This window comes from Lepidochelys kempii, chromosome 2, assembly GCF_965140265.1.
Source record: "Lepidochelys kempii isolate rLepKem1 chromosome 2, rLepKem1.hap2, whole genome shotgun sequence".
NCBI lineage: Eukaryota > Metazoa > Chordata > Testudines > Cheloniidae > Lepidochelys > Lepidochelys kempii.
In genome coordinates, this window is record NC_133257.1 from 179,417,718 (window position 1) to 179,445,528 (window position 27,811).

At 40.3% G+C, this 27,811-nt stretch overlaps 1 protein-coding gene across 5 annotated transcripts in view; it reads left to right on the top strand.

Moving 5' to 3' along the window:
* AMPH (amphiphysin) overlaps nucleotides 1-27,811 on the top strand; it is a 171,656-nt gene that overhangs the window by 125,617 nt on the left and 18,228 nt on the right. For 2 of the 5 annotated variants that reach the window (XM_073332856.1, XM_073332857.1), the window contains exons 11-18: nucleotides 1,558-1,686; nucleotides 7,159-7,272; nucleotides 11,855-11,878; nucleotides 14,897-14,920; nucleotides 15,187-15,693; nucleotides 17,455-17,487; nucleotides 21,543-21,593; nucleotides 24,006-24,152. In XM_073332856.1, coding sequence (XP_073188957.1) covers nucleotides 1,558-1,686; nucleotides 7,159-7,272; nucleotides 11,855-11,878; nucleotides 14,897-14,920; nucleotides 15,187-15,693; nucleotides 17,455-17,487; nucleotides 21,543-21,593; nucleotides 24,006-24,152 — 1,029 coding nt within the window. The remainder of the gene's footprint in view (nucleotides 1-1,557; nucleotides 1,687-7,158; nucleotides 7,273-11,854; nucleotides 11,879-14,896; nucleotides 14,921-15,186; nucleotides 15,694-17,454; nucleotides 17,488-21,542; nucleotides 21,594-24,005; nucleotides 24,153-27,811) is intronic. The other 3 variants (XM_073332860.1, XM_073332861.1, XM_073332859.1) reach the window with 2 other exon arrangements.

The window sequence follows — 27,811 nt, forward strand, 5'->3', positions numbered from 1 at the left end:
GGCAGGAGTCCCGGGAGGGCCATCAGGGGACAGGGAATAGGGGGGTTGGATGGGGCAGGAGTCCCGGGAGGGCCGTCGGGGACAGGGAATAGGGGGGTTGTATAGGAGGCAGGGGCTGGGCCTCCCCTAACCGGCCCTCCATACAATTTTGGAAACCTGATGTGGCCCTTAGGCCAAAAAGTTTTCCCGCCCCTGCTGTAGCAGACCCTGAATGTTATCTTTTCTGCCATCTCTGCTTGATGCTGTTTATCACAATTATAATCACAGCCCAGCAAAGTGAATAGAAAGATTCCCATTGACTTCACTCCGCTTTGGATCAGGACCCACAAGACAAAGATTAAAAACTTATCCTAAAAGACCTGATATTTTTCATTCTTTCATATTTGAGGATTTCAGCAGCACAAGCCTCTGATGCTGCCTCTGAAATTTGTAGCCCCCTAAAATTAATTTTAAGTGTAAAAAGATTACTTTTTTAAAAAAAAGTAATTGTAGTTTTGTGGTATACTCTGTCCCAGACAATATACTGGATGGTTTCCCTGGAAAACAGAAAATTCCAAAATATGTTTTACCAATAGATTATTCCACATAGAAACCTGTCACTACAGCGAATAACTTTTGTAACTGCAAAATTTAACAAATCCTGTGTCAGGGTGAAGTCCAGGTTATGCAGATTAGAGTATAATAGCACAAAGGTAAAATAAGATTTTTCTATAGGCACTCAAGTTTCCTCTTGAACATACAATATACAGTATTGTACCTATCTTATCAATTGGGGACTAGGCAACTTCTGGCTAAATCGCTGGCCTTTAATTGATTTCATTCTGGATTGCTTGCTTGTAGTTTTAAATAAAGAAAAACTTACATTTTTTCTGTTGGATAAGAAGCCACAGTCAAGAAAAAAGTAATTGATGTAGATGAATGGCACCTTTTGTCGTCCACACAGGTGAGTTACAACACAGCACTTTGGTATGCACTGCTATTCACGCCTCCATGGGCCAAACTCCAGGGCAGCATAGACATTCCCTTAATCTTAGGACATAAGTACCTGGCAGCACTGGGAACTAACCATTACTAGCCTTAAATAATGGGTGAACATGGGTCCGAAAAATGAATAAACTGAAGAAAGTTTAAGAAAACAAGTAATGAGAGAGTTAAGTTTCTGTGCAACCCTGCAGTGCAAATGATGCTACTGTGTTGCAGGTGAAGTGTCTTCCAGCCTATTACCCTAATAGTTTGAATCTTCAGCCAAGAAATGCTGTCGTATTAATCCTCTCAACTGGAGTCCTCGTAGACATGAGAGATTTATTTTAAAAAATGTTTTCTTCCCTCAAACCAGATGATTTTGAACAGACAGTGAGTTTCTGATCTGAATTACCACAGTGGAATTGCTGAGGTCAGTGGAGTTACTTCAGATTTGCACTGAAGCAACTGAGATCAGAATCTAACCCCAAAATATTTAAGATGAACTCTTTATTTTAGTCCTACTTAAAACCTAAAATTCATTCAATTATACCTGCCTTAAGGTTTTACTTTGTGACATTTTTGCTCTTTGCTTAGTTGAGGAAAGGGCCTCCTGTCCCACCGATGCCTAAACTCACACCCACAAAGGAACTGCAGCAGGAGAATATCATCAGCTTCTTTGAAGACAACTTCGTACCAGAAATCAGTGTGACGACTCCTTCACAGGTCAGTCTCAGAGATGATGGGTTGCTACAATATGAGTATAATCTTGCAAATCCTCCAATTCTCCAAGAGGGGAACTACTATTAATGTCAGTTGGGGTTCTGAGTGCAGAGGGCATACAACACTCATCTTTTATAGTATCGTTGAATGATTTATACACATTGTTCGCTCTCAGGAGGATTAGAAGTGGTGGCATATTGAAAAATGAAGAAATGCAATGTTCTGAGGATGGCTACAACTAAAAAGCCTGTGAAATGTTTGCAACCAAACTTGACATTCATCTGATTTCAGGTTTCATTAAAAATCAGCCTACTTTGTTGTTAAAGCCTAATACTTCCAAATATCCCAAAATCCACTTTTGAGTAATCCTGGGGTAATTTATGGGCTTCCAACAAAATAATGAGGGGGAAAAAATCTTTCTCTTGATTCTGACTGGGGAAAGCAGGGGGAGGTGGGAGGGGAGGTTGACACTGTGATTTCAGTTATGTTTTTGTGCAGATTTCTCCATGATTATGTGTATTGAAAGCAAAATATATATTTGCATGTATTCATGTAAAGCATCCCCAACTGAATCAGGTACTTCTCTGGTTTTGACCTGTATGAATATTAATTACACAACAGTGCACTGTACAAGATAATGTGATTTCTTAATCTAATTATACTGTAAAATAAAATAAAAAATGGTGTATGTTCAAATACCTATAACAAAAATCAGTTGTGCAAAATGTGCATGCATAAATTTCACTTAGTAGTTGTGATTGCAGGCAGTCATGTAATTACAGGTACAAATAGTCTGAAATCTGAGCCTAGGTCTGGTATGCTGTGTACAAATATATAAAGTATGCATTGATGTGGTATGTGTTTGAGAGTTAATATTTTCACCTAAATTTATAGAAGATCAAGAGGGTGTAAACGGAACTAAGAAAAACAAAATTAGATTCCAGACTCAGTTCAAGTAATATTTTGAGTTTCTTGACAAAAATGCAGTGCCACCTTTCGCAAGGATTCTACCGTGGCGAAGGCCGTGTTAATTTAGACCTGGCCTACACCTTAAACTTAGGTCACCTTGAACCTAACTGCATCGCTCAGGGCTGTGAGAAATGTCATGTCCTGTGTGACGTAGTTAGGTTGACCGAACTGCACTGCAGACACAACTAGGTTGATGGAAGAATTTTTCCATTGGCCTAGCTATCACCTCTGGAGGCTGTGGATTTACTGCAGTGATGGAAAAGCCCCTTCTGTTGCTGTAGTAGGTATCTACCCCATAGTGCTACCATGGCACAGTTGCAGCTGTGCTGCTGTAGCGCTTGTAATATAGACAACCCCTTATAGTCAGTGCCCCATGGGGCCTTGCTGGCAGTGGGATGTAGTGACACAGTGCATGCCTTGGCCACTGTGGCCACACACCTCTGCTGGGCCAAAACCACTAACTGTGAGGCCTTTGCAGGTAGGTTGTAAGGGCCCTGACAGAGTGAGTGTTTCAGGTGCCTTGCACCACAGTATTTTGAGTTCATGTGGACTTGCCACTGCGGGGGAAATGGAGTCCTGGCTTACGCAGAAGGTGCCAGTCTAACCTGTTCCTGAATATAACCCCCTGCATTAAATATCATATCTATCTAATTTGCATCTTTCTAGATTGATAGCTGTGGGCCTGATTTTCATTTACACGAAGATCTAATGGTGTAAAAGGGCCTTGAATGAAGGTCAATCATATTTCTACCACTTTCAAGGCCCTTTTACACGGCCAGGTGGTATAAAGGGTCTTTAATGTAACTAAGAATTTTGGGTAAATATATATGCACGCACAGAGAATACGATGTGTTTTTACTACTGGTGTTGAGTGTTGTAGGTTTCTATAAGGGAAGTAATTATTGAAAATATAATAAATGAAAAGAGTAGAAAGCATACTTGCCCCTCATACACTTACATTATATATTACGTATGCAGTATTGTGTTACTCCAGTTGATTTGACAGTGCAGTGCCAAGTGGTCTGAATGCCATCTAGCCTACAAGGCCCTCTACTGGTGCAGAGCTTTAAAACATTTTTAATGTTGTTAAGAAACACCAAAGCCACAGATTGATGAGTGGTGCCATGCTGCCCACTGGTTACCCATTTCAAAAAGGATTTTCAGTAGTTCAGAGCCCACCTCCTCCTTTCCCCTCCAGCAGAAGAAAAAAAAAACATTATGATGATTGGTCATGTTTGTTATTGATTGTTTATTTAGTAAGCACCAACGATGTGCTTGGTGCTACACAAGATGTAAAAATAAGGACAGTCCTTCCTGAGAGAGTTTAAAATTTAGGGCTCTGATTCAGGAAAGTAGATAAGGACATGCTCATGTCCATCCCTTTTCAGGATAGCATTTAATTCCCATTGACTAAAAGACAGACATCAAGAAAACTGACATCTTGTGAGACCAGAGGAAGGTGATAATTTAGAATTGTTTTATTGCTTTTATGTGTGTTTTCTTCTTCCCTGGTCTCAGACAGTGTTAGGTTGAGATACTGAAGGCATCTGACACAATTTAGAGATTTTAGGTGTCACTACAATACTTGCATAATACTTTTTTGCTGTTCACATAACTGTTTTTTATTTTCAGGATTTCAACTGCCAGACAAACCAAATAGAAAATGATTGAGCCGTTCCCATCACTGTCATTTCTGGGTGCCAGATCCATTTGTTGGAGAGATGAAGCAGGTGTGAGGAGGAATTTTCAACAATACTCTGCTTTAGCCTAACGCTGCTTCCTTTGCAGTGAGTGGGAACACTCTTGCTTGTTTCAGTGGGAGCAGCATGAGGCCAATGCTGAGCACTTTTGAAAATGTCTCACACAATGCTCCGAGCTCCAGTGAGGGTTGGGGAGCATGGCTGTTGAGTCAAGCTTGAAGAGGCTACAGCATGCACCCCCCACTGCACCGAGCTGGTTCCACTGGCTCTTCCTGGTGAGGAAGCAAAGCAATGGCCCTGTCTCCACTCCACCCCTTTATCTCTCTCTCTCTCTCTTTCTCTCTCTCTCTCTCTCTCTCGGAGAGGCTAGTACTGACAGTGGCCTTACATAGTCTTTGTACTCACAGGGTGGCAAAGGGCACATCATGCTGATCCCTAGCATGGGTGCCTACATTTCTTGCATCTTCCTCCTCCCTTGCACACTTGTGCTTAGAGAGGCACAATCTTGCCTTTGCAATACACTCCCAGTTCAAGCCGCCTTAGAGGTAGATCATGCCATTGTTCATGCTTCATCCCATTCTACAGGTGTTAATCTATAGAATATACTGAGTAATTTGTTAGACATTTCTATGTGTTTCACGTCTTTTTTTAGTTTTTCCACTTTCCTAAGTTTTCATGTAATTCAGTATCTAAATTAAACTATAGCTTTCTTCTGAGATGTTTTTTTTCTAGAGTTAAAATGAGCATGCTGTTCATTTTGACCTAAAGGTAGCTGATGTAACAATCTCTTGAACAGTCCATATCCTATCACAACAGGTACTTCACCTTGTCACTTTGCAGGGATTAAATAAGACTCCCACTCATGTGTTTCAGTTCTCGTAAATAACAGCTTCCTTCCCAAATCTCAGTAAAAGATGATTAATTTCTCTGTACTCAATCTGATTCTGATTACATACTGGTTAACACTCTGAGTTATTTCATGAAGCTGTATAACTATATGAATGCTAGTGCCCAAGGCTGGCCTTATGGGTGGTTGACATGGGCGACTGCATAGGGTGCTGTGCTTGGCAGGGGAGGGAGGGGAGGGAGGACATCAAGAGTGTCACAGTAACAGCCTTCTGCCAACCCCTGCAGTTTCACCCCCAGCCCTGTTCACCTCATAGCTGTGGTCCACCTCTAGCCCTGGTCTGCCCCCATCCCCTGCGCCTCCTGCATCTCTGCCCTCCTGCCCAGCTGCACCTCCAGTATAGCTCCTCCCCCATCCCCAGCTCCTCCCCATCTCCTGTTCTGCCTGCACCTCCGCTCCGCCCCCAGCCGAGCTCCAGCCCCCCACTCCTCCAACCCTGCTCCACATTCAGCCTTGCCCACAGCATCACTTTAGGTAAGGCCAGCCCTGCTAGTGCCTCAAGATTATGGTATAATAAAATCTAAATGTTGCTGACAAGCTGACTTGACAAATCTTAACAAAGGATATAATCCTAGTGTGTATGCAGGGGTGGGGAGGAGTGTTAATTACCTGAGTCATGGTATCTACTATATTTTCAATATATCCATGTGACCTAGGATTATGCTCAAATCTAACTGGAACTCCTCCATGTAAAACTGTGAGCCAGTTCATATGAAAATCAACAGCCGAGGGATTTTTTTAGCAGTGCAATTCCTTGCACTGAATAGGTCAATAAATTCTATGTATATACAGCTTTAAAATGAAGTGTATGAATTCATAGAAAATATTATTAGCCTGATTTTCAGATAATTTATGCACCTAATTTCCCTGGGACAGTTGACATGCTTGTGCATGAAGGTCAGCTTTTTTCATGAGAAATTATCTAATCAGACACATTTGAACCTGCCATTTCCCAGTAGTAGAGTTCATTTACAGTGTTTTCACCCTTAACATTTTAAAATTCTGGATCTATCTGTTTAGACCATTAGCCACCAGAGAGGTGTTTGTGTGTGGAATTTTATCATTCACCATACTGGTGTGGCTAACCTGAATTCCTTTAAAAACAATACACCAGAGCCTCACAAATTAACACTTCAGTAACCTGCATACTCCCCAATTCATATGTAAAAAACCAGTGGGATCTCTCCCTATTTTTCTGCCAAAATTTAAAAAACAAATGCTTTAGTGAGGTCTTATTGCAAAAACTAGGACAGTTATGAAAAATAAATAAATCTAAGTTGTAACTGTGAAATTAGTGAAAAGAAGCACTTTCTGATGCAGTATTCTAATTATTTTTTCATGTTTGTTCACGCAGAGCCTGATTCAAAGCCCAATGAGTCAAAAAAGATGTTTGTATTGACTCCATTGAGCTTGGGATCAGGCCCTTGCTTGACAATTAATTGTGAATAAGAAAGGCACTACAGTAGTTAATGCAGACTTTTGGACAGATCAATGTAGCAAGATTTAAGCAGGGCTGTGGATGACTCTACAGTTTGGAGTCACAGACCTTTATTAGAGTGAAATTTGATTCACGCATATTCATTGTCCTTTTATGTTAACTTTTCACAAACAGTCGAGCATTATCGTTGGGATTTTCCGAGGACCCCAGGACGTTGGATGTCGGATGGGAATTAGGCATCCAAATCTCTTCAACTTAAAGCTATAAGGGAAGGGTTTTTTTGTGTTTTTTTTTTTTTTTAATCAGGTCTGGCAGTCGTGAACACTGAATTCTATGGAGAATCCTCTGAAGTCTTTAGAGAACTTTTCCCCTCTGGTTGCATGTAGATGGGAAACCTTCATATTTTGCTTGTACGGTGTGGTTTCTATATGAGTTTTAAGTGAGCATCTCTTCTCTGACAGAATGAAGCTCCTGAAGTGAAGAAAGAGGAATGTTTGCTAGATCTGGACTTTGACCCTTTCAAGCCAGAAGTGGTATCAACAGGAATAACCCTAACCCACTCTCCCATGTCTCAGGTATTTCTTTGCTAGAGGTATGCTATACAGGAATGGAGTGTGTTGACTTTGGTAACAAACATCTGCCTCATGAATTAATGAATGATGGATTTACAATTTCTGAAAAACTTGATCTTTCATAGTTCTCATTAGCCATCCATCTTCCTTCTTCAGCAATGCCAGTACAACCTGATGACCGGGTAGGGGAAGAGAGAAGCGTCAGGCTAATATGAGATTATAGTCAAGCAGAGCAGCCACCTGTAACTGATGGCTTTGACTCTGATGTTATACCTTTTTCTCAAACCATAGACTAACTCAGAAAAAATGTTGTAATCTTCCCAAGCCTGCTTTGCTGACAGGTTCTTTTTTTAAAATCCAGCTATGACTGTCTGTGGCTCAGGAGACACTCAGTCTTATAGGGGCAGCATACTACCACTATGCTGTGATAGTCTTTGTACTAAATACAGAATATGACCTGATTGGCTTTCTTTTTCATAAATCTCTTTTAGTTATGACTATAAGAAAAATAAAATAAAACTGTCTCACATGTTTTTATGTGGGATATTATAGGGAAGAATTATTCTGTACTATATAACACTCTATGCCATGTTGACCGAAGATAGCTTCCCTCAGCAGAATTATGGGCAACATGGGAGTTGCTGGCTTGACCTAGTGAAGCTGCAATTTTAAGTTTCTGTCTATACTGGTACTAAATAATGTTAATAGAATCCTTTCTAAATACACTTACTTCTGGTTGGGTGATAAGAATTTCTCTGGCCAGCATGGACCTGTCTCTTGTACAGCAGCCAGAGAAACCATGTTAACACTGCTAGCAAGGACCATGTTTCAGTGTGATTCTGGCCTGACATGATTTGAACTGTAATGTAGTTAGTCTAAATCAATTGTTCAGGAGCTCAACAGTGGTGGAGGAGTGAGAAGACAAGCCAGGTTGTTGAGACAATCCAGGTTTTCTGCTGATCTTTCTCTCTGTGAATTAATTTATTTGAGCATGCCTGGTTACATAATAGATTTGTGGTGATTTCCACTGATACATGTGGGGACAGAAAAACATCACACTATCAGCACTCCAAACTCCAAGTCAGATTTCTAGTTGCAGTTTTCAATGTTTAATTATCATGGAGCTTTGTCACATCCTGCTTGTTGTTTAATTCCCCTCCCTGAAAAAAATAGAATCCTTGGTTTTAGATTTATGCGTTCAGTATTGACAGAAAATTCCAGCTTTGACTCTGCAAGCTCTGCCCTTTCAGCTCCTCATTCAATAATCCTGAATGTGATAAGAGAAATGGGAGAATTAAACACAAAACATGAAACTTCCATAAAAGAGCATTCATGCGCTGACAGGATAATGTACAAATAGCAGTAGGTTTTATTTTTGCAGTGGCTGGAAATATTTGCCAACATGAAATATAGAGAACTATTAAGCAGAGACTATGCACATTGTCTGTGTATTCCCAAGTAGGTGCATAGGAGGCATTCACTAAACGCTCTCCCACCGCCCTGCCCCCACCCCCCATAAACATGCAGAAGGGGATTATCTATCTTTTGTATGGGTGAGACATAGTGGCTACCCCCACTCAGAGGATATCTTTGAGGATTACAATTCACTTACAATCCACTATTCTGACTAGATGTAACTGGATGAAATCTGATCTGTGTTTGGAGAGCCTTGTAATACTGGAGGGGAGGGGGATGCTAAGGATGGAGTTCCCGCCTTAAGTGCATTTTCTGAGTTTGTGCTGGTTTTACTGTTGTGGGTTTTTTTTCCCCTCTCAGTAAAGTGCACTGAGGAAGATAAACATAGTCTTCTGTGCAGTGGCTCCCAAATGCCTTCCCAACCTGCCATTTAATTCTCCCACCACATGCCCTCAACTGCAAACAGACCCTGAAAAGTGCCCGTCTGCTCTCGTCTCTGCCCCTACCTCCTTTCGATCTCTGTAACCCTCATTCCACAAGTGCCTGGCAGTATTCTCCCTCTGCCTATCCCACTCTTCCAGCAGTAACTTCCCCACCTCCCAACACCCTCACAGTCCAGACCACCCTCTGTGTTCTGTCCCTTCTCTCCCCAGTTATTACACATGCACCCCACAAGCACCTAGTCTCTATCCCCCCTAGCTAATAAACCCAACCAGAGAAACATTCTGATCTTCATTCTGAGTCCTGCTGGTATCCTGTCTCCTAGAGCACACCGTTCTGCCCCACCTCCCAGCTGTCAAATCTCCATATCACCCACAAGTGCCTGATTTTAACATCTTAAATCCACCTTCTCCTCAGGTGCCACTAGCATGGGAATGAGATAACATCCCTTAGGGTTAATGTTACTTTAAATTATTTTGGCTGTTGGTATTTTGCATCTGAACAGTTAAGTTAATGCTATTTGAGTGTGTTTAGTAGGGTGATCAGACAGCAAATGTGAAAAGTCGGGACGAGGTGGGGGGTAATAGGAACCTATATAAGAGAGAGACCCAAATTGGAACATCTGGTTACCCTAGTGTTTAGAGACACATCCATCAGCCTAAAAGAGACCAGCATTGTGGAATTTAATTTTTGTGCTTTTTAAAATAGTAGAATTGGGAGAAATAGTTCTGCTGACATGCCAGAGTTGTGTTGCCGTCACACCATGGAGTTTTAAGAATTGGGGAAGATTATAACATTGTGGGGGAAGAGAGATAAAGGGATGCAAATAAATTTTCCCAAACACCACTATTGTCACTAACAAAAAAGCCACAACTCAAAACAGGGTTTCTAATGAAAATTCTAGCAGCTACTTAATTGTAGTATTAATGTCAGACAACAGCATGGGATGCAACCCTCCAACTTTGACTTTAGTGGTACTACATATGTGAATGAGAAGTAATTTAAAGTGAATGGGACTTTTAGCGTCAATAAGTCGGATCGTTTCCTTTGAGCAAAGGTTGCAGATCTGGGCCCATAATTTTTCAGGAAAGTAGTGATATTTAGCTAATAGACTATTAAGATGCATGCAGATAAATATCAATTGGGATATGTCCATAAAAGAGATACTTATCTGGGAATAAACTAATTGAGAACTGGATGATGATGTTCATCCTCAGGAAAGCTGGGTACTGAAGTACTTGATTTTGATTTATGGAAAGGGGTTTGTAGTCATAAAAAATTGAAGTAGTTCATTACATAAGCAGCAGATTTGCTTCAAGACCTTCAGAAGATTTAGGGTGCAGGCATTTAGCAAGACAGGAAGGCAAAGGTAATATGCTCCATCCTTGAAGTTAAGCAAATATTTAGTAGCAGTTCTCAAAACAGTTTTTGAATTTTTTTGGTAGTTGTGTTTTTATTTTGTAACCTCTATGGAGCACAAGTTTTATCTGTTGTAAAGTGTCCCAGCCACCCTTTGAGATCAATGAAGACCCTTTGGATGTGGGGGAAATATTAATGTCAGGACTAAACTTAGCTTTCTTTCATCCATTTGTCTGTCCATCTTTCTCTGGCCCTTTGCTTAAGGTGAGAACATTCAGAATGTAAACCAATGCAAACCAATTGTGAGGGTGTAAGGTTTGTCACTTGATTTTACCTAAAGCTATAGGTTTTTCTTGGGTCCCTACAACAGTCACACAAGATTATTCTTTAAGGTCTGTGGGAATCATGGCCACATATTCCTTGATCTTTTGAAAGGAATCTTGATCATTTAATAGCTGTGGGAGGCAGAGACACCCATCCTGCCTCAGATGTTGCTAAAGTCACTACAAGATTTTTCCCAGCTGTGCCATGCAGCTAGGCTGGCCCTTCTGATAAGCCACTAAATTTTATCAATATTTTAATAGATTCAGAGGTATGGAAATCCAGTGTGTTGAGCAAGGGATTGACAGCAAGGGACTCCTGAATTCAATTCCTGGTTCTGTTACTAATTCTCTCTGTGGTATTGGTCAAGTCACAATTTTTCTGCTTTTGTTTCCCCATCTGTAAAATAAAACAATACATCCCTGTATTGTACAGGGATCGTGACAAGACCCTACAGTTACTGGAAAGCCAGATCTCTGGCTTATATGAGCAACTGTCCCTCGCTTGTGTACCTATTGATGACTATGTTGATGATCCAAGTAGCTGGCCTCCATTTCTGCAGTAATAGCAGACTGGGGAGACCTGAACATAAGAACAGCCATACTGGGTCAGACCAAAGATCCTTCTAGCCCAGTATCCTGTCTTCCGACAGTGGCCAATGCCAGCTGCTTCAGAGGGAATGAACAGAACAGGCAATCATCAGTGATCCATCCCCTATCGTCCACTCCCAGCTTCTGGCAAACAGAGGCCAGGGATGCTCAGAGCATGGTGTTGTATCCCTGGCTAATAGCCATTGGTGGACCTATCCTTCCTACCTGAAGTTCTCCATACATGCCAGTCATATGCATAGTGGTATGATCTTACTGGACAAGTGCAGTTTTGTTGTAGTAGGAACTATCACAACCCTCCATTTGCCCTCCCCCAGCCCCCAAAATATACTAAGGCTGTGCTTAAGTACCGGGTATAGTTACAGCACTATATAGATAAGTTCTAACATACAGTGTACAGACAATATTTTCAACAATGTCTTTTTTCGCCCTTTTTCCAGACATTGCCCTGGGATTTATGGACGGTAAGATTGATATTTATCATTGCGTATTGAGAGATTTTCTGTGCCTCTGATTCTGTAGCACTCTAGAGGATTTCACATAAGGCAAAATGAAGCATTTACAGAGAATGCCAGAATATTTTAAAGTATGTGAAGCCCACCTAACACCATTAGGAACGAACGGAAAAAAAGTCTTTATTATTTGGACAACAAAAAACAAACAGCTACTGTCGTCCAGGTTAATAGGATTCTGCTACTCGTGACATTTTTTGGCTTTAAAATTGCCATGCTGGTGATTCAAGGTCCGATAAAGTCATTTTTACCAATGTAATTTAAAGTGATTTATTTTGCTTATTAGTGCAAACAACAAATTGCAGTATATTAACAAGGTTTTATGACCTTTATCATCTAGCTCATATACAACAAATCTTTCTGGAGGCTTAATTTAAAAGGAAATAGGATCTTCAGCCAGAGTTCTACCATAGCCCTATAGCTGAATTAATCAGCCAAAATCCTATTTTAACAATGTACGTTTAAGCCATTGGTGCAGCCACTGCTCCACTCCCAAGAGGTGTTGCTCATCCCATCCTGAGTACCGTATAAAGCCATTAGGGAATGTTATTTGGGAGTCCCCTTGAAGATGCACATAGAGGGTTTCTGACATATGTAAGGAAGGTTTGGCTGTTCTTAATTGATAGCCAGAATAAGATTTTACCTATCTAAATACCTACATGTAAAACAATCTGATGCAAAGCCATAATCCAGGTCAGAAAGCTTTACAGTAGGGATCTGATCTAAAGCTCATTGAAGTCAATAAGTTTGAATGAGGTCCTGACCTAGACAGCCTGTTTTGGTAAGAGCCTAGATATGTACCCAGCTGCCCATTTATGGTCACATCACACTGGAGGTGGAGTTAATTTCATGTCAAGAGGGAAACAACTCCTGGATTTAAATGATTTAAAGTGAACCTTCTCTCTAAATCCTGCATTACCTGCTGAACAGATGTCTCATATGCAGGGGATTCATATGTACAATTCCTCGCCCATCCCATGTAAAGCACAGAGAGACAAAAGTAAATGGTCTAGAACCTCAGCCAGTGTCAATTAGCATAGTTGGTTTCCTGGGAGCTGCACTTATTTATATGAGCTGAGCATCTGGCCTTATATCTTTTTCCTACATCCCTGCTGTGCTAGTTTTCCATGAATATCCTCAGCACTCCTGAACCCATTTGTTTGCCCTCCAGCAGCAACAGTAATAGACCCCAGAAAGTTTTGCCTCATGTCCACTGCTTCAGGCACAACATGCAAAGCCTTTGAGGGTGCATTACAGGCCAGCAAGGAAACCAAACCGGGTTTCAGAGCTCTGGGGCCAGAAATAGGAGATCTGGTCACAGAGATGGAAGGCAATCCTATATGAAGGGAAGGAGAGACTCAGCTTCTGAACAGAAGGGGCAGTGCTAACAAAGATGATGTATTTATATTGAATTGTTCCAAGATGGGTTCACTCAGTCAAGCTGATGACCGCTATTTTCTGCTTTTATTTTCATGTATTTAATAGCTGTTGGTGGGTGGTAATGGACGCTACTGGTCACCTCTTTTCTGAGGTTGTATTTCCTTTGAACTTCCTTTCAATAGACACCTAATTTTTTATTTTTCAAAATTCAGGGGTGGAGAGAGAATTGATCTTTAAATACAGTAAATTTAAAAGCAACAGTGGACATACCATACTCTGGTATCATTTAGAAAAGCAGCCACTGCTGTAGAAGATGCAGTTGCTCTTTCTCCCATCTCCTGCTGCTGAATCGGGTATAATGGTGTTCAGGAAGAAGAGGGCTAGTTTTTGTGAGCTTTCTTCCTACTTTATGTCAAAGTGATGGCTGGCTAGACCTCCTGAGGAAGCAAAACTCTAATCTGTGACCTTGTGCAGACTTAAACAGCACACAAATCTATGGATCTTTTCTGTTGACTCAAGGCCTTAAGTAGCAAAATTTTACAGCCGTGTTGCATGAATAGATAGCAAGTGTGATGCTTTTATAATGGTCACCTCTGCTTCTTAGAGAGGATTAAACAGAGTCCAGAAGAAAAATTAAGGTTTCATCTACACACACTAGTTAGAATTCAGTTTTTTACTTTTAATTTCAAAGCCAGTGTAAATGCCATGAGAACCTCTTGAAATTATAACACTGAATGAATAGTAGATGTTTTATGTAAGTCTGCTTGTCTCACATTTTTCCTTTGTAGCTTGTCAATATTTTTCTTTTTTTTTATAGCTAACTCTAGTTCTCTCCATTCCTGTTAAAACAAATAACAAGCTTGACAAGGGCTTTACTGTTAAATAGTTTGGATCAGAGGTTTCACAAGCTTTATTACATTGTGAACTTCCTCTTAACAGACAAACTGAGCCAGATTCACCTTTGCCCTGCATTTTGTCTAGTCATTTGTACCAGTGCAAAGTGTTTGTAAAAGCTGGCATTTTAATTTGGCAGCATTTTATACCCATTTGGCACTGATGCAAATGTCTATGCAAGGTGGATAACAGAGAATCAGACCTATTTTACAGTAAGGCCCCTGCCAGAGTTGTGTAAAGGGCCCTAGAGTTAATGATATCAGACCCATTGTCGGTCTCTCTAGTATTACCTTGTCTCTCTAGAATCCTAGGACCAACAAGGCTACAATTACACTGTATAGACCAGAACTATTGTCTTTTGGATCACTTCCCATCCTATTCATGATCACGCAGAGTAATCTCCCTTTCTGTTGGTGATTGTATAAGATCCTTTTGACAAGCACAGAAATTCCTTACATGGAACAACAATGTTAAGGAACTATTTAATATTAATTTAGCTATTAATATGAGTTAGCAGCTGGAAACATGGAAGAGAGCCAGCACCATGTGATCAGCCACTGAGCAGCTCCATAACCACTGGTAATCTATATGGCACTGATTAAAAAAACAAAAAAAAAACACAACAAACCACTAGTTTAGATGAACCACAGGGTTTAGTTTTACATTTGTTTATTTATATGGTTTTCTTCCATACAGACAAGCAGTGAACTGGTGCAGCCGGTAAGCAAACCTACTAAAACTCTGTTTTAATCTTTTAATTAGTATTCTCTCTTTCATCTATCGATACCGTTCTTTAGATTGTAGCAATTGTCTCCAAATATTACAAACCACATAACTTTTCCTTAAGCTGTTTGATTTAGTTATTTTGCATTCTTTATCTTTAAACTAAAATTACTGTAGTATAATATGAATTTTGTGTTTTCTCATCAAGTCAGCCGTTATCTTTTTCATCTTGTTCTTTTCTTTGCTTTTCTGCTTGCCTAAAGCCTGATTCTTCAAAAAGTCTTTCCCTGTGTAACCTGGTCATGGAGGAAAACCCAAACAATGGGTCAACAGAAGATATTAACAGATCCCAAACTGATCTAGGTTCACTCAACTGGGGCCTAGAACTTAGCACAGCCAGTGTCAGCCAGGAGATCACTGCAGGTGGTTCTTTGCCTTTCCCTGAGGCAGAGCAAACCTCAAGAGAATCCACTGGCACGTTGTCTGTTAGTGTTTGGCCTGCTGTAGGTGAACAGGAGGATCATGCACCAGGGTCCTCTTCTATAGATGAAAATCAGAGGACTTCACTGAAGGCACATTCAGATGCTAGAAATATCCCATGCAAAGATTTGGAGCCTGATCAGCCTTTAGCAAATGAATCCAGTTGTGAGATGCCTATAATTGGAACTGATAGCTTATTGGATGAATCCCCATGTGATGTGGAAAAGGCAGAGGAGAAGAAGCAGGAGGAGGAAGAGTCTATGTGGGCAGGTGTGGAGCCATGTGAAAAGGTAGAGACCAGAGCTGTTAACTTCAAGGAGATAAAACATACAAAGGAGTTTGAAGAGACAGATTATGAAAATAAAGAACACAGTGAAGTAGAACCTCTTAAGGGCTTAGCAAAACGAGACCATGAAATTGTAGAAAATACTGAGATAGAAACTGTATGGGAGTCAGAATATAATAGTGGGCAAACTGAGACAACTGTTGACAATTACCTTGAGGAAACTGGCCTGGAAAATCATGGGCAAATAAAATTTAAAGGGGTAAATGTCATTCAGGAGATAGATGGAATGGTTCCTGGAAGTTTGAGTGCAGGGTTGGAAGATGGGGCTAACATAGTAGAGAAAACATGTAAACATGTAGAATGTGCTGATGTTGAACCTGAAAATGTCTTAGATAACTGGAATTGTGACCATGAAACAGAGTTTTTGGATGACGTAGACCATGCTGGCAGTGTTGCTGGCGGGAGTACAGCCATGGAGCGCATAAATGTTTTGGGACATGTTGTCCTAGATGTTACAGACCACTCTGAAAGGGACACTGCGGATGTTGGGAAAGTTCTATGTGATGCTGAATTATTCAGTGCGGAAGAGTCTGTTAAAGAAACTGAAGACAATAGCTTCAGCATCCTCCAAAATGGTAGTGCTGCTGATGAAGGTCAAGCTGACTTTATACCCTTTGAAAAAGAGTTGGCACTGCAGCCTGAGACAGCTGACCAAGCTAGTGCAAAGTGCAGTGATTCTTGTTTAGATAATGTGGGAGATAAATTGGTAGCTAGGGCAGCACCTGCAGTGACTGAAGACCATAGTAGTAACATTAGTGTCCCTGGAGGAGCCTTGGAAACAGATCCCTGGCTGACAAACTGGGATCCCACCGTTAATAATGATCCCTGGGGGTTTTCTAGTCTGTCAGATGGCCAAACAAATGGATTTGATAACTGGCCCTTTTCCCCTAAGCAACAAGACTCAGAGGAAAGTAATATGGAAAACACGTGGCCAAGCTTTAGTGATAAATGGTCTACCCAAGACTTGGGAAGTATAGATAATAGCTGGCAAGATATGGGTGTAACCACAAGCAATAAAAATCAGGAGGTATCTTTAAAACAAGGCTCATCCGGGGAGCAGGCAAGCATTAGCAACTCTGGACCAAGCAAGGAGATAGCTAGACCCTTGGTTCTGTTTGAAGTGGGAAATTCCAGAAACGCTAGCACCGAGAGTTCAACTAGTCCCAAAGACAATGAGACCAACAACTCAGATTTATCTGAAGATGAAATTGCTAACCGGAGATTTGGATTATTGTACCAGGAAATTGAGGCTGATAAAGAAGAGGTACCTACCCCAGTGTGTAGCATAGTCTAGAAAAAAAGTTCCTTAGGTTGTACATAACCCTGTGTTTTATAAACAATCCATTTATTGTTCCCCCTGCCTTCTCTAAACCCCTTACTAATCTTGTTGAAAATTTCTCATGCAACTATCCAAAATGTGGTGCAGCACTAAACCATCAAGGCCCATTTTTGTATTTTATATTTTCTAAAAAAAATACACCTACAGTCTTTTCAAAATCCTAAAATCAATCATTCTGCCTTTTTTAGCCTATTAAAAAGTTACCAAGTAGCTTCTCTCACTGTCTTGACCTTCATCTTTTTTTTTTAATTTTATATTTTTGGTGTATTTTTTGCATTTTTTAAAAAATTTTCAACTAAGAATATATTGACTTATTCTCTGAGTTAATAAACTAATAATATTTGTTCTGCTTTCCACTTCTATTAGGCATCCAGCAGCACATTTAATGGATTCACACAGGTAAGAAATAAACATGTTTGAGAGATTTGCTGGGCTGTCAAAAGAGTGGACAAGGACTGGCCTTATGCTTTGCGAGTCTCAAACTGCCAGAGGCATAAAAAGCAGAGGACAATACCAGACCATGAGTTACCCCTTCCATTTCCAAACATCATACATAATGGGCATATTCATGTTGCTATACCCAAGTTAGCTTTAATCTAGGCAGCTCGGGTACTGGAGCAGTGAAACTGCTCCAAGATGGGTTTCAGCATAGGCTGGCCCCATGAGTAATTAACCAGGGTTTTGGGTGGGCTTGTCCAACTTGAGTAAAGTTAGCACAAGTACATCTGTACAAGCTGCAATCACATCCCATGACTTCAGTGTAGACCTACCCAATGTCATTAGGGCGACCAGATGTCCCGATTTTTATAGGGACAGTCCCGATATTCAGGGCTTTGTCTTATACAGGTGCCTATCACCCCCATCCCTGTCCTGATTTTTCACACTTGCTGTCTAGTCACCCTAAATGTCATTGATATGGCACCAATATTTCAGGTGAAATCCTGGCACCACAGAAATTAATGACAAAACTCCCACCACTTCTATGGGCCAAGGTTTCCACCAGTAAGCTACTGTGTTTTAGATTTCTAGTTGAATTTTTTGGAAGTGAGTTTACTCAGACCTCAAAATATTAAAAGTGTGGGTTTCATATTCTTCCACCAACTTTTATACTTCTAAAAAGAAAAGGAGTACTTGTGGCACCTTAGAGACTAACCAATTTATTTGAGCATAAGCTTTCGTGAGCTACAGCTCACTTCATTGGTTAGTCTCTAAGGTGCCACAAGTACTCCTTTTCTTTTTGCGAATACAGACTAACATGGCTGTTACTCTGAAACCTGTTTTTATACTTGTGTACACCTTTGTTCATTTTTTTAAATCTGATTTTCAGTAAGGAAGTTAGTTCTAGATTATTTGTTAACCACAGAAATTTACTAGTGTTAACTCAGTGCTGGGCCTCTGAGAGGTGAAGCAAAAGGGGGTATGATGGGGAAAAGTTGCTTTAAGTGACCTTTGCACCCTCACAATCTTGAGCTGCTCCAGGGCCCCCAGCATAACTTAGTCAGCCCTGGGTCCTATCTGAGATACAGCAGCATCCGTGGGCTACCCTATGGGCCACAGCATGCTGCTTGGAATCTCTGCAGTGCTGTGGCCCTTCTCCTGATGCCTTTCCCACACTCATCCCCCCCCTTACACTAAGTCTTGTGGTGTGGCCCTCAGAAGGCACAGCTAGAATTGGGGCTTTCAATGCTGCTCCAGCCCTTTTACCCATACAGTGGGTCTGGAGTGGGTAAGAAAATCTCACCCTTAATGTCTTACAGAACCAAATCTTTGTACCACTTAAATCAAAGCTCTCATCGAATTCAGTAGGACCAGAATTTGTCCTTAGTATTTTGTGAATGACCTGACTGCATATAAAAGACCAGGTTTTTAAAAGTGGTCTTCCACCTTTGCACCTGCAAATTATGGGTACAATTTTGTATCCACAATTATTTGGTGGGACAGTTTACATCATAGGGACATCTATGCATCTTCACCTGCTAAGATAACTCTGTGATGGGAGCAGAAAAGAACTTAAGCAGGGTAGAACAGAATAGAGCAAATAATTACAAACACAAAAATGGAGGCTAGTACTTAAAAATCTACCTCATTACATGTGGATTTTAAATTGACACTGAAATTTTAGGGTAGGATTTTCAAATGAATGTTGGCCAGACTCTTCTCTTGCTGAAGTATTTAGAAAACTTAAAAGCTATTGAATCCAGTACACTTTACCTATAAAACAGCCACGCAGAGCTGGTCAAAATTTTTTTTGATTTTAAAAAAAAATTGTTGAAGAATGCTGTTTCAACAAATTTGAGGTATTTCTTACCACATTTCAATGTCAGTAAAAATTCAAATTGAACATTTTTGTAAGTGTTTGGTTTGTTTTTTTTAATTTGTAAAGCATTTTGTTTGTTCTTTGCTGGTGAGACAGTGATAGAAAAATCCATACTTTGTCTCCCTTTTAAACTTTTTTCCATTAGAGAAAATGGGAGAAAGTGTGCAAAGAAGGGGGTGGGGAGAGAGTGGGAGGTTTCCCCACCAAAACAAAATTTTCTTTAATTAAAAAAAATCTAATTCTAAAACTTTCATCAAAAAAAGCATGAAAATTCTTGAAAGAAATAAATAAAAAAATCCACTCTTTGAAAATGTTTCACAAAATATACTAACCTTTTTTTGGAACAGCTGTACAGCTTGAGCTGTCTAGCTGGTGCTATCATCTGCCAAAGAAAGGCAGAAGAGAATTTGTGTATTTATAATAAACATTTAACAAATGTAAAAGTTATTGCACCCAATGCACTCAACTTGTAAAACAGCCCAATGTCTAGTTTATATTATAACCCCCCAGAGGAAGTCAAAAGACCAGATAGTGCTTAGTTAACATTTTGTAGATTTAGTAAAACGTTAGTTATCTAAATCTGTTATGTGAAATCTGATACACGTACCAAAATTCCATACTTATGTGAAAAAAACCTATTTAACTTTTTCACATCCCCCATCTCATGTGGATAAGCAGATTTTAACTGTCTGAAAGTTCTGTGCTAGTGTATGGTTCATTGTTTAAATTCCTTTTTTCTTATGAGTTTCTTTTCAATTTTTTAAAGATGTCTTCATTGATTTTGAAACTATCCTGTAATGTGACATAAAATGTAACATAATCATTGGGCTGACAACAACCAATCATTTTACCAAACTGTCTTCTGGTAAATACGAATAGACCATGTCGCTAGGGTGCGCGGGAAGGCAGAATTGGGCTCTGTGATTGTGATTCTCATCCCTGCTCCAGCCACTTTACAATGTGGAAAAGAGCCAGAGCCACATAAAGGAGCCCTAACAACCCCAGGTCCAGCTGAAGGAGAATTCCTTTAGTGCAGGAACTGAGGAAGATGGATTCAAATTATCCTCCAAGAACCCCATCATGAATCCTGGTTTTTATATAGGGGATGTGCTGAGAGCATGTCTAGGGGTAGGCAGAGCCACAGCACAACATTGTGGAGATTCTGAGCAGTGCTGCCTCCCATAGAAAGATGGGGGCAGGCTGCCATAATTTAGCCAGTCCAGGCCTCAGAACAGCGCAGAATCAGGAAAGTACAGTGGTGAGCTATAGCCACCTTAGTTCTCCTCTTCCCCCCCACCTGCCCCACCCCACCCCCCGGACTGCTTATTCTGTGTTTCTGTCCTTAAAAGCATATCATAGGCTGTCTACGCTACCGCGGTAAGTCGCCCTATGCTATGCAACTCCCTGGGCTAGCTGGAGTCGACGTACCTTAGGTCAAGTTACCGCGGGGTCTACACCGGGTGGAGGGGGGGGAAGGTTCGACAGGAGAAACTCTCGCGTTTACTTACCTCACTCTTCTCGTCGGGGGTAGAGTACAGGGGTTGACTGGAGAGCGATCTGCAGTCGATTTGGTGGGTCTCAGGGTGTCAGTCCCTGCTGTAGTGTAGACCTGCCCCCAGATGCTTATCCCTCTACCTTGGATGGTCCTTTATAGTATGTGCTAACTACTTATGCTAAACAAACTGCTCCACCTTGTATTAAGCTGTGACACATGGAGCGCCTTTCCCAGACCTGAAGAGCTCTGAGTAAGCTCGAAAGCTTGCCTCTCTCACCAACAGAAGTTGATCCAATAAAAGATATTACCTCACCCACCTTGTCTCTGTAATGGAGCTGTTGTAAGTTAGGTGTATTGTGAGACTGTGAACTCAGTTTTACACTTCTATGCCTTCATCAGGATAATGTTTAATAGATTTTCATTCTTCCATAAAGTATTTCTAAAAAACAATGTTTAACTGTCTACATTTGAGGTAAACTTATTAAAATGATCTGTCTGGGAATCTGATTCTCCATCACTTACTTAGGTAAAGCTCTGTAATCAATGAGAGGGTTGCCTGACTAAGCCTTACAGAATCAAGCCTTTGGTAGACTTCTACAAGCTTGCTTAAAATATTTTTCCTGCTTCTTTGTATATCCCTAGGATACTTCTCTATTCACAGTGCAATCAAATCAGAATGTGGTAGATAACTTGGTAAGTTGTGGCTTTTATTCCTTTTTTTAAAATATCCCTTAAAATATTGTGTTGCGTTTTTGCAAAAGCCTCTATTGCACTGATGTGCTTCCATCTTTTAAAACATGTACCCTTTGCTTGCAACATTGGGCTAAGGATTCTGTGTAGCTGTGAACTTTCCCCACTCAAACATTTTTCTACAAAAGCAAACCAAAACAAAATAAACCCCACAACAACCAGAAATATTGCCCGGCACCCAGCATCTTAAAAAGGGATGTTTTTAAATATTCCAAATTTAATTTCTAGAATTTTAGTTTTATGATATAACAGCAATGGTCAGTTTGCACATAATTTATATTTGTTTTTATAACTGGTGCAGTCATTTCAATCAAGAAAGGGTATTAATAAACACCACTGTGCAATGTTAACCAAGTAGAAGCTGGCCCAAAATGTCACCAACTTTATTCTCTGTTACAATAATACATTGTCTTTGTCACAATTTATCCACCTGGAAATATTACTTTTGATTAGTGGTTTTTCATATATTTAATCAGACACATTCATTTTTATTATCATATAGGGGTTTAGAAATGTTTGTGCAAGTGACCATGCTCTGGTAGACAATTTCTTCTCACCAATACTCTACTGCAGTCTTGATTTAGCTAAAGGTGATGTAAAAATATGAAGTATCAGCATAGTAGAAAATAGACATACACTATATATGTCAGCTGGCAAACAGGAAAAGTTTGAGAACATTATTTGGTGTGGCTTTTGTACAGTGCATGTGCATATGCATACATCCAGAAACATAATCAAATACTGTATTTCCATTATTCAACAAGTGTACTATGGGCAGTATTTAGCTGAAGTTCAAACATGGTAAATAGACTGCAGATTACTTGATAAATCCTGTTTATGTGCAAGCAACTTGAAGAAAATCAATATAATCTGCATTATAACAATTGTCTAAGTAGCTACAGTTACTTATAGTATTAAACCTCAGGAAACTTATTAGTGGACTCCCCTAGATAGAACTGCCTAGTGTTTTTCATTCCAGTTTCTGATGTCTTCTTTGTGAAATACCGTACAGCTAATATTAATGTGCTGCACAGCATGGTACAATATAATGAGTGTGTCTTTATACTGTGCCAACTCCTGACATCCTTACTTAAGCAAACTTCCATTGACTGCAGTGGGAATTGGCCTATTTAAGGAATGAGTGAAAAATAAGTAAAGACCTCTTGATTTTACTTGAAATATATTGAAAAAGAAAATGTTTTAATCTTAGACTTTTATAGAGGCTGCCTTTTATATCACAAGAGACTTTCCACCCAAAGTGTTATTAAATGTGAATGAAGATGCTTGACTGAACTCAGAAACTTGAGCTTTGCAATGTACAGAGTAATTTGTTCATGGTGGACTAATCCATTAAGGTTATTTTGTCTGGTTGAGCTAGCTATTCTGTGTAAGTGATCCCAACCTGTAGCTCTCCTTCAATATGGAACAAATCCTGCCCTAAGTATTTTTACCCCCAAACTAACCACTGTTACATTAATTGCTTGGAAACTGTCTTACGAACGGTGGAAAAGCTTTCTTTTTTTTGAGGGGGGGGGCACTTTGCTGCAGAATTGAGGTTGTGCCAGGACTGGTGTTCCTGGATGCATCCTTATGCTAACAACAAATGTATGCTAAAATTCATCAGACTCTGAATCGCGGTAACATGGCTCAGAAGATGGATTCCACATAGGTGGTTTGGAATTAACTGGTAGAGGGGGAGCTTGTGCATCACAATCTGGTTATTTTCATTCTGCCAGATTTAAATAAACTGTTAATGGGAAAAAGGGTAGACAGTGGATCTGGAAAAGAGCAGGAGTGCAAATTGTTTCGGTCCATATTTGCTCCCTATAAATGGCTGTCTGGTATGACTACATCCAGCATAAATAGACAGAACAGGGACCATTTATTTTCAGAACAGACAAAACTGCATATAAAAGAACAAGGGATTGTTTTAAAATCTCATAGTAACAATAGCCTTGTGGTTTAGAGACTGGACTGGGGTTTATGAGCTCTGAGTTCAGGTTCTGGCTCTGCTACAGACTTTCCTTGTTCAGGTCATCTGATTTCTCTGTGCCTCATTTTCTATCTCTAAAACTGGGATGATACTATTTCCCTACCTCAGAGGGATGTTCTGAGGATCAGTTAAATATATATAAAGTGCTTTGAAGATGAAAATGCTAGGTGTTAATTATTGTTACGAGGCCCAGTTCTGCTATCCTCTCAGAGGCATGGGTCTGCAAGATCAAGCCCGTTATGACAGCTACCAGGGAAAGAGAATTGTAATAAATACAGAACTGTAGTTGTGCACTCTTTCCTGTTCCCCAATTTCAAGTGTTCAATGATTTTTTCATTTAAAAAACCAAAAACCTAAATAAGATTGAGGCGGAAGAAGCTCCATCTTTGGAACTCCAGGCTGAAGAACCCCTCTCTTTTCCGGCCGCGGCTCCTACTCCTGTTGCGGCCGTGGCTCCTGAACAGGAAGCTCTGCCTGCTGAGCCTAGTGAGCCAGCAGAGGAAGCTGTGGTGAGTGACCACTACCTCATATGCCCCAGCTTTCATCTGATTTTTTTTTTTTTTGTTCATCATTGCGTATGTGTCCACCATATTGCAGCCATCCTCTCCATTTTTATCCTCTTTACTTTTAGGGCTGGTTTCCGTTCTAGCCTCCCATGTCAAAACAGGCTTTCCAAAAGCTGTGTGTGCCTTTTTACCCTAAAATGTCCTTCCACTTATGGCTGATGTTTCAGAGTGAAGTTCAACTGAACTACTGTGGATTCAGATATTGTAACTGTCAGACAAACATAACCAGGGAAATGAATTGATACTATTTATAAATGACACTATTCATGCTTTTCTCTTTTCAAGTAGAGAGAGAAGTACTGGGCTAATGTACATCTTGAATGTTGTTTGCCTGAGCATTGAACTGCTTCCTAATAGAAACCAAAACACAGGTTTATACAAGTCTCCTAAGGTTGGAAGTCAGCCGGAGAACTGAGCTCCAAAGCCAATTGAGGGTATCTAATTGAAGGTCTCAAAGTCAACATTCAGAAAACTGGGACTCAAATGTTGTGGAAAAAGATGATAGCTCTCAAAGAAAACCTCAGCAAGGTTGCCTGAGCTGCTTCCCTCTCCTCCCCAGCCAAGCTGTTAGATTTCAAGAGGTACTCTAAGCCAGTGGTTCTCAGTCTTTTCCATATTGGATCTCCATTTTTCCATAATGGTGCCACCATTGACGCCCCTTCCATCTAGCCAGGGCATCCCTTCTATTTAGTAATATGGAAAGGCCAGGAGGGTTTCACCCCAGTGCTGAGAATCCATGATCTAAAGAAAAATGCATCCATTTCTGTTGATTGCCAGCCTAATAGTGTATTATCTTTCTCCAGGTCAGTAACTAGTGGTCTGTCACTGTTAGAATCTGAACAGGTATTCACTGGGCCAAATCCTGACTTCCCACAAGTCACATTAAAGGTTATTAAATCAGACTATATCACCATTGCTTTTTACTCACATTGTGTGGGAAGAGAGGAATTTGTCTGGAAGACATCTGAGGCATCACCCTCATTTGAAGGCACCTTAATTACTCCTTTTTAGAGTTAGTAAAATACTCCAAAGAATTATTTGATATTCCTCATGGCTACTCCAAAAATTCAGTTCAGTGAGGCCCAAAACGGAGTCTGGAATTTTCCTGTGGACTGTTACAGACACATGACCAGAATTAGACAGGAAAAGAACTGCTTTATGGGCCTGTCCTTCTGCCATTGAAGTCAATGTCACCTTTTATGACCCCCAGGAAGCAGTTTGATCCAGAGATAGGGGCATTGGTTGGGGAATCAGAGGGCCTGATGGGTGACACGGACAAGTTTCTGTGCCTCATTTTCTGGTGCTATCTACTTTGTGAAGTTAGGTATTTATTAGGATTAGGCCTTTCTTCATCCACCGTTTCACTAGGGGTAGGTGAAGTGGACGTCTGCTTTTTCCTATTTGACTATATGAAATCAAAACAGCCCTTGTCTCCATCTAGACAAACGTATTATCTATAGAATTTATTTATGGCATATGTACTGCGGTGAACAGGCCTTATCATATGTGCCATGGCACTCTACTCAAAATCATGCTACCAACCCATACTTTGGCCACTGACTAGAGAATAGCTGGAGGTTTGTTTATATTGAAATAGTTATAATGCGGTGGTTCACCCTTTTTTTTAGAACTGCTGTTTCACGCAGTCTCTCTGTAGACTCAAGTAAATGTATTGTATCACTGCATTAGCTCACCTGCAGAAAGCATTCTTCACAGCCAGAAAATGAGGGCGACTTAGTAGCAATTCAGAAGATAGATGATAGATATTAAATAGCAGTTAAATGATTTTGTTAAGGTTTTCTCTGCTTTGTTTTATTTTGTAAATGAAACTAAGTTCTTGCTCATTTGGAAAAAAGAGTCCTCTGGGAAATAAGAAATGAAACATGCTGATTTTAATAACGCATGCGGTAGCTTTACTGTTGGAATCTGGTCCAGTGGGAGAAGCAAATGTTACTTTAGAAAAATAGCTTTTAATATGTGATATAAGAAGAGTTTTTGAAGATTAAGATTAAAGAAGAAATAGACAAAAGGTCAAAGGCCAACATTTGATAAGGCTACCATAGATGAAAACATTCCTCAATAGGAGTCCTGCATTCAGTTTATCCATGTGAATTTTTAAAAAATGTGTGTTATAAAATATTTGTAAATTTTCTCCCACTACGTATCTCTTGGCTTTACATTATACTCAAATTACTGTGGCATCATCAATAGGTGTAATTTGCCTGTAGGATATTTCTTGTCAGACCATGCTATGCCAGCAAATGTACCTTGGACATGTATTGCCAACCTTGTGGGGCGAGGGTAAATTTTCCAGCATAATGTGGGTCTCATTTAATTTGAAGGAAGGGAAGGGCTAGTCCAGTTATCAGGACACTAAGCTCTGACTTGGTAGACTTGGGTTCAAGTCCCAGCTCCTGCACAGTCTTCCTGTGTGGCCTTGGTAAGTCGCTTAGGGTATTGACACCGCTCACATCAGCGAGCCACCTGGGTCAGAAGATTCGGGCTAGTAGTGCTTGCACTAGTGCTGTAAAAGTAGCTGTGCAGGCATCATTTAGAAGTAGCTGTGTCCGGCACTGAAGCTCCAGCCCAAGCCACGACTTTAAAGTGCTGTCTACACGGCTGTTTTTAGAATGCTAGTGCAAGCCCCACTAGCCTGTCTCTCTCAGTCCAGGCTGGGAGCCTCGCTGCTGCAGTGTAGACGTACCTTCTGGAACAGATTCTCAATGGTATTTATTTAAGTGTCTAAAGATGCATATAGGCAGCTAATGGGATTTACAGAAGCACCTGAAGTCAATTATGTCAATGGCCAATAGGCACCTAGGCACTTCTGTAAATCCCACTAGGTTCATATTTGTAGTGTCAGGTACCTCAGTACCTTTAAAAATCTGGCCCTTAAGTCTCTCTGTACCTCAGTTCCCATCTGTAAAATGGGGATAGAGGTACCTTAGATAGATGTGATTTATGGATAAGTCCCTCTATTATTGAATGCATATCTTGGGAAATTTGCTATCTGAATATTCTCATGTAAGTCAAAGGGGCTTCTTGTGCAGCATGAACTCATAGTGAGTAGTAGCTGTCAGAATCTGGCCTTGTTGTTGTTTACTTGTGATTCTTTAATCCTCAGTCTCCTGTTTTAAAATGTTTGTCACCAAGTGAGGGAACAGAATCAGTATGACATGGCTTAAGTAAGTAATTGCGCGCACACACAAAGAATAACAAATAGACAAAGGGAACTGTTCAAAAATCCTTTGCCTGAAAATTGATTGCCCAAATTGTTTAGTAAATACTTAGAAACAACAAATGAATTTGCAGAAATCCAGGTTGGTACTTTAATGATTTGCAAATGGGGTGGGGAGGAAGGGACTAAATTTGTTTTTTCAACCAGCTGTAAGTAGCTGATTTAAGTAAAATGTTAGCTTATAGTAAGCTTCAGGTCCCTACCAATAGGTCTCATTCAGTAATATAAGAGTATATTTTCCAAAGGCCAAATCCTGAAGTACTTGTTATTCAGGCATAACTCCTAATAACACAAATGGCCCTTAGATTTGAATAGTTCTTGAAAAATCAGTCTGGTATTTTCTGCTGTGTCAGACACATGGGTA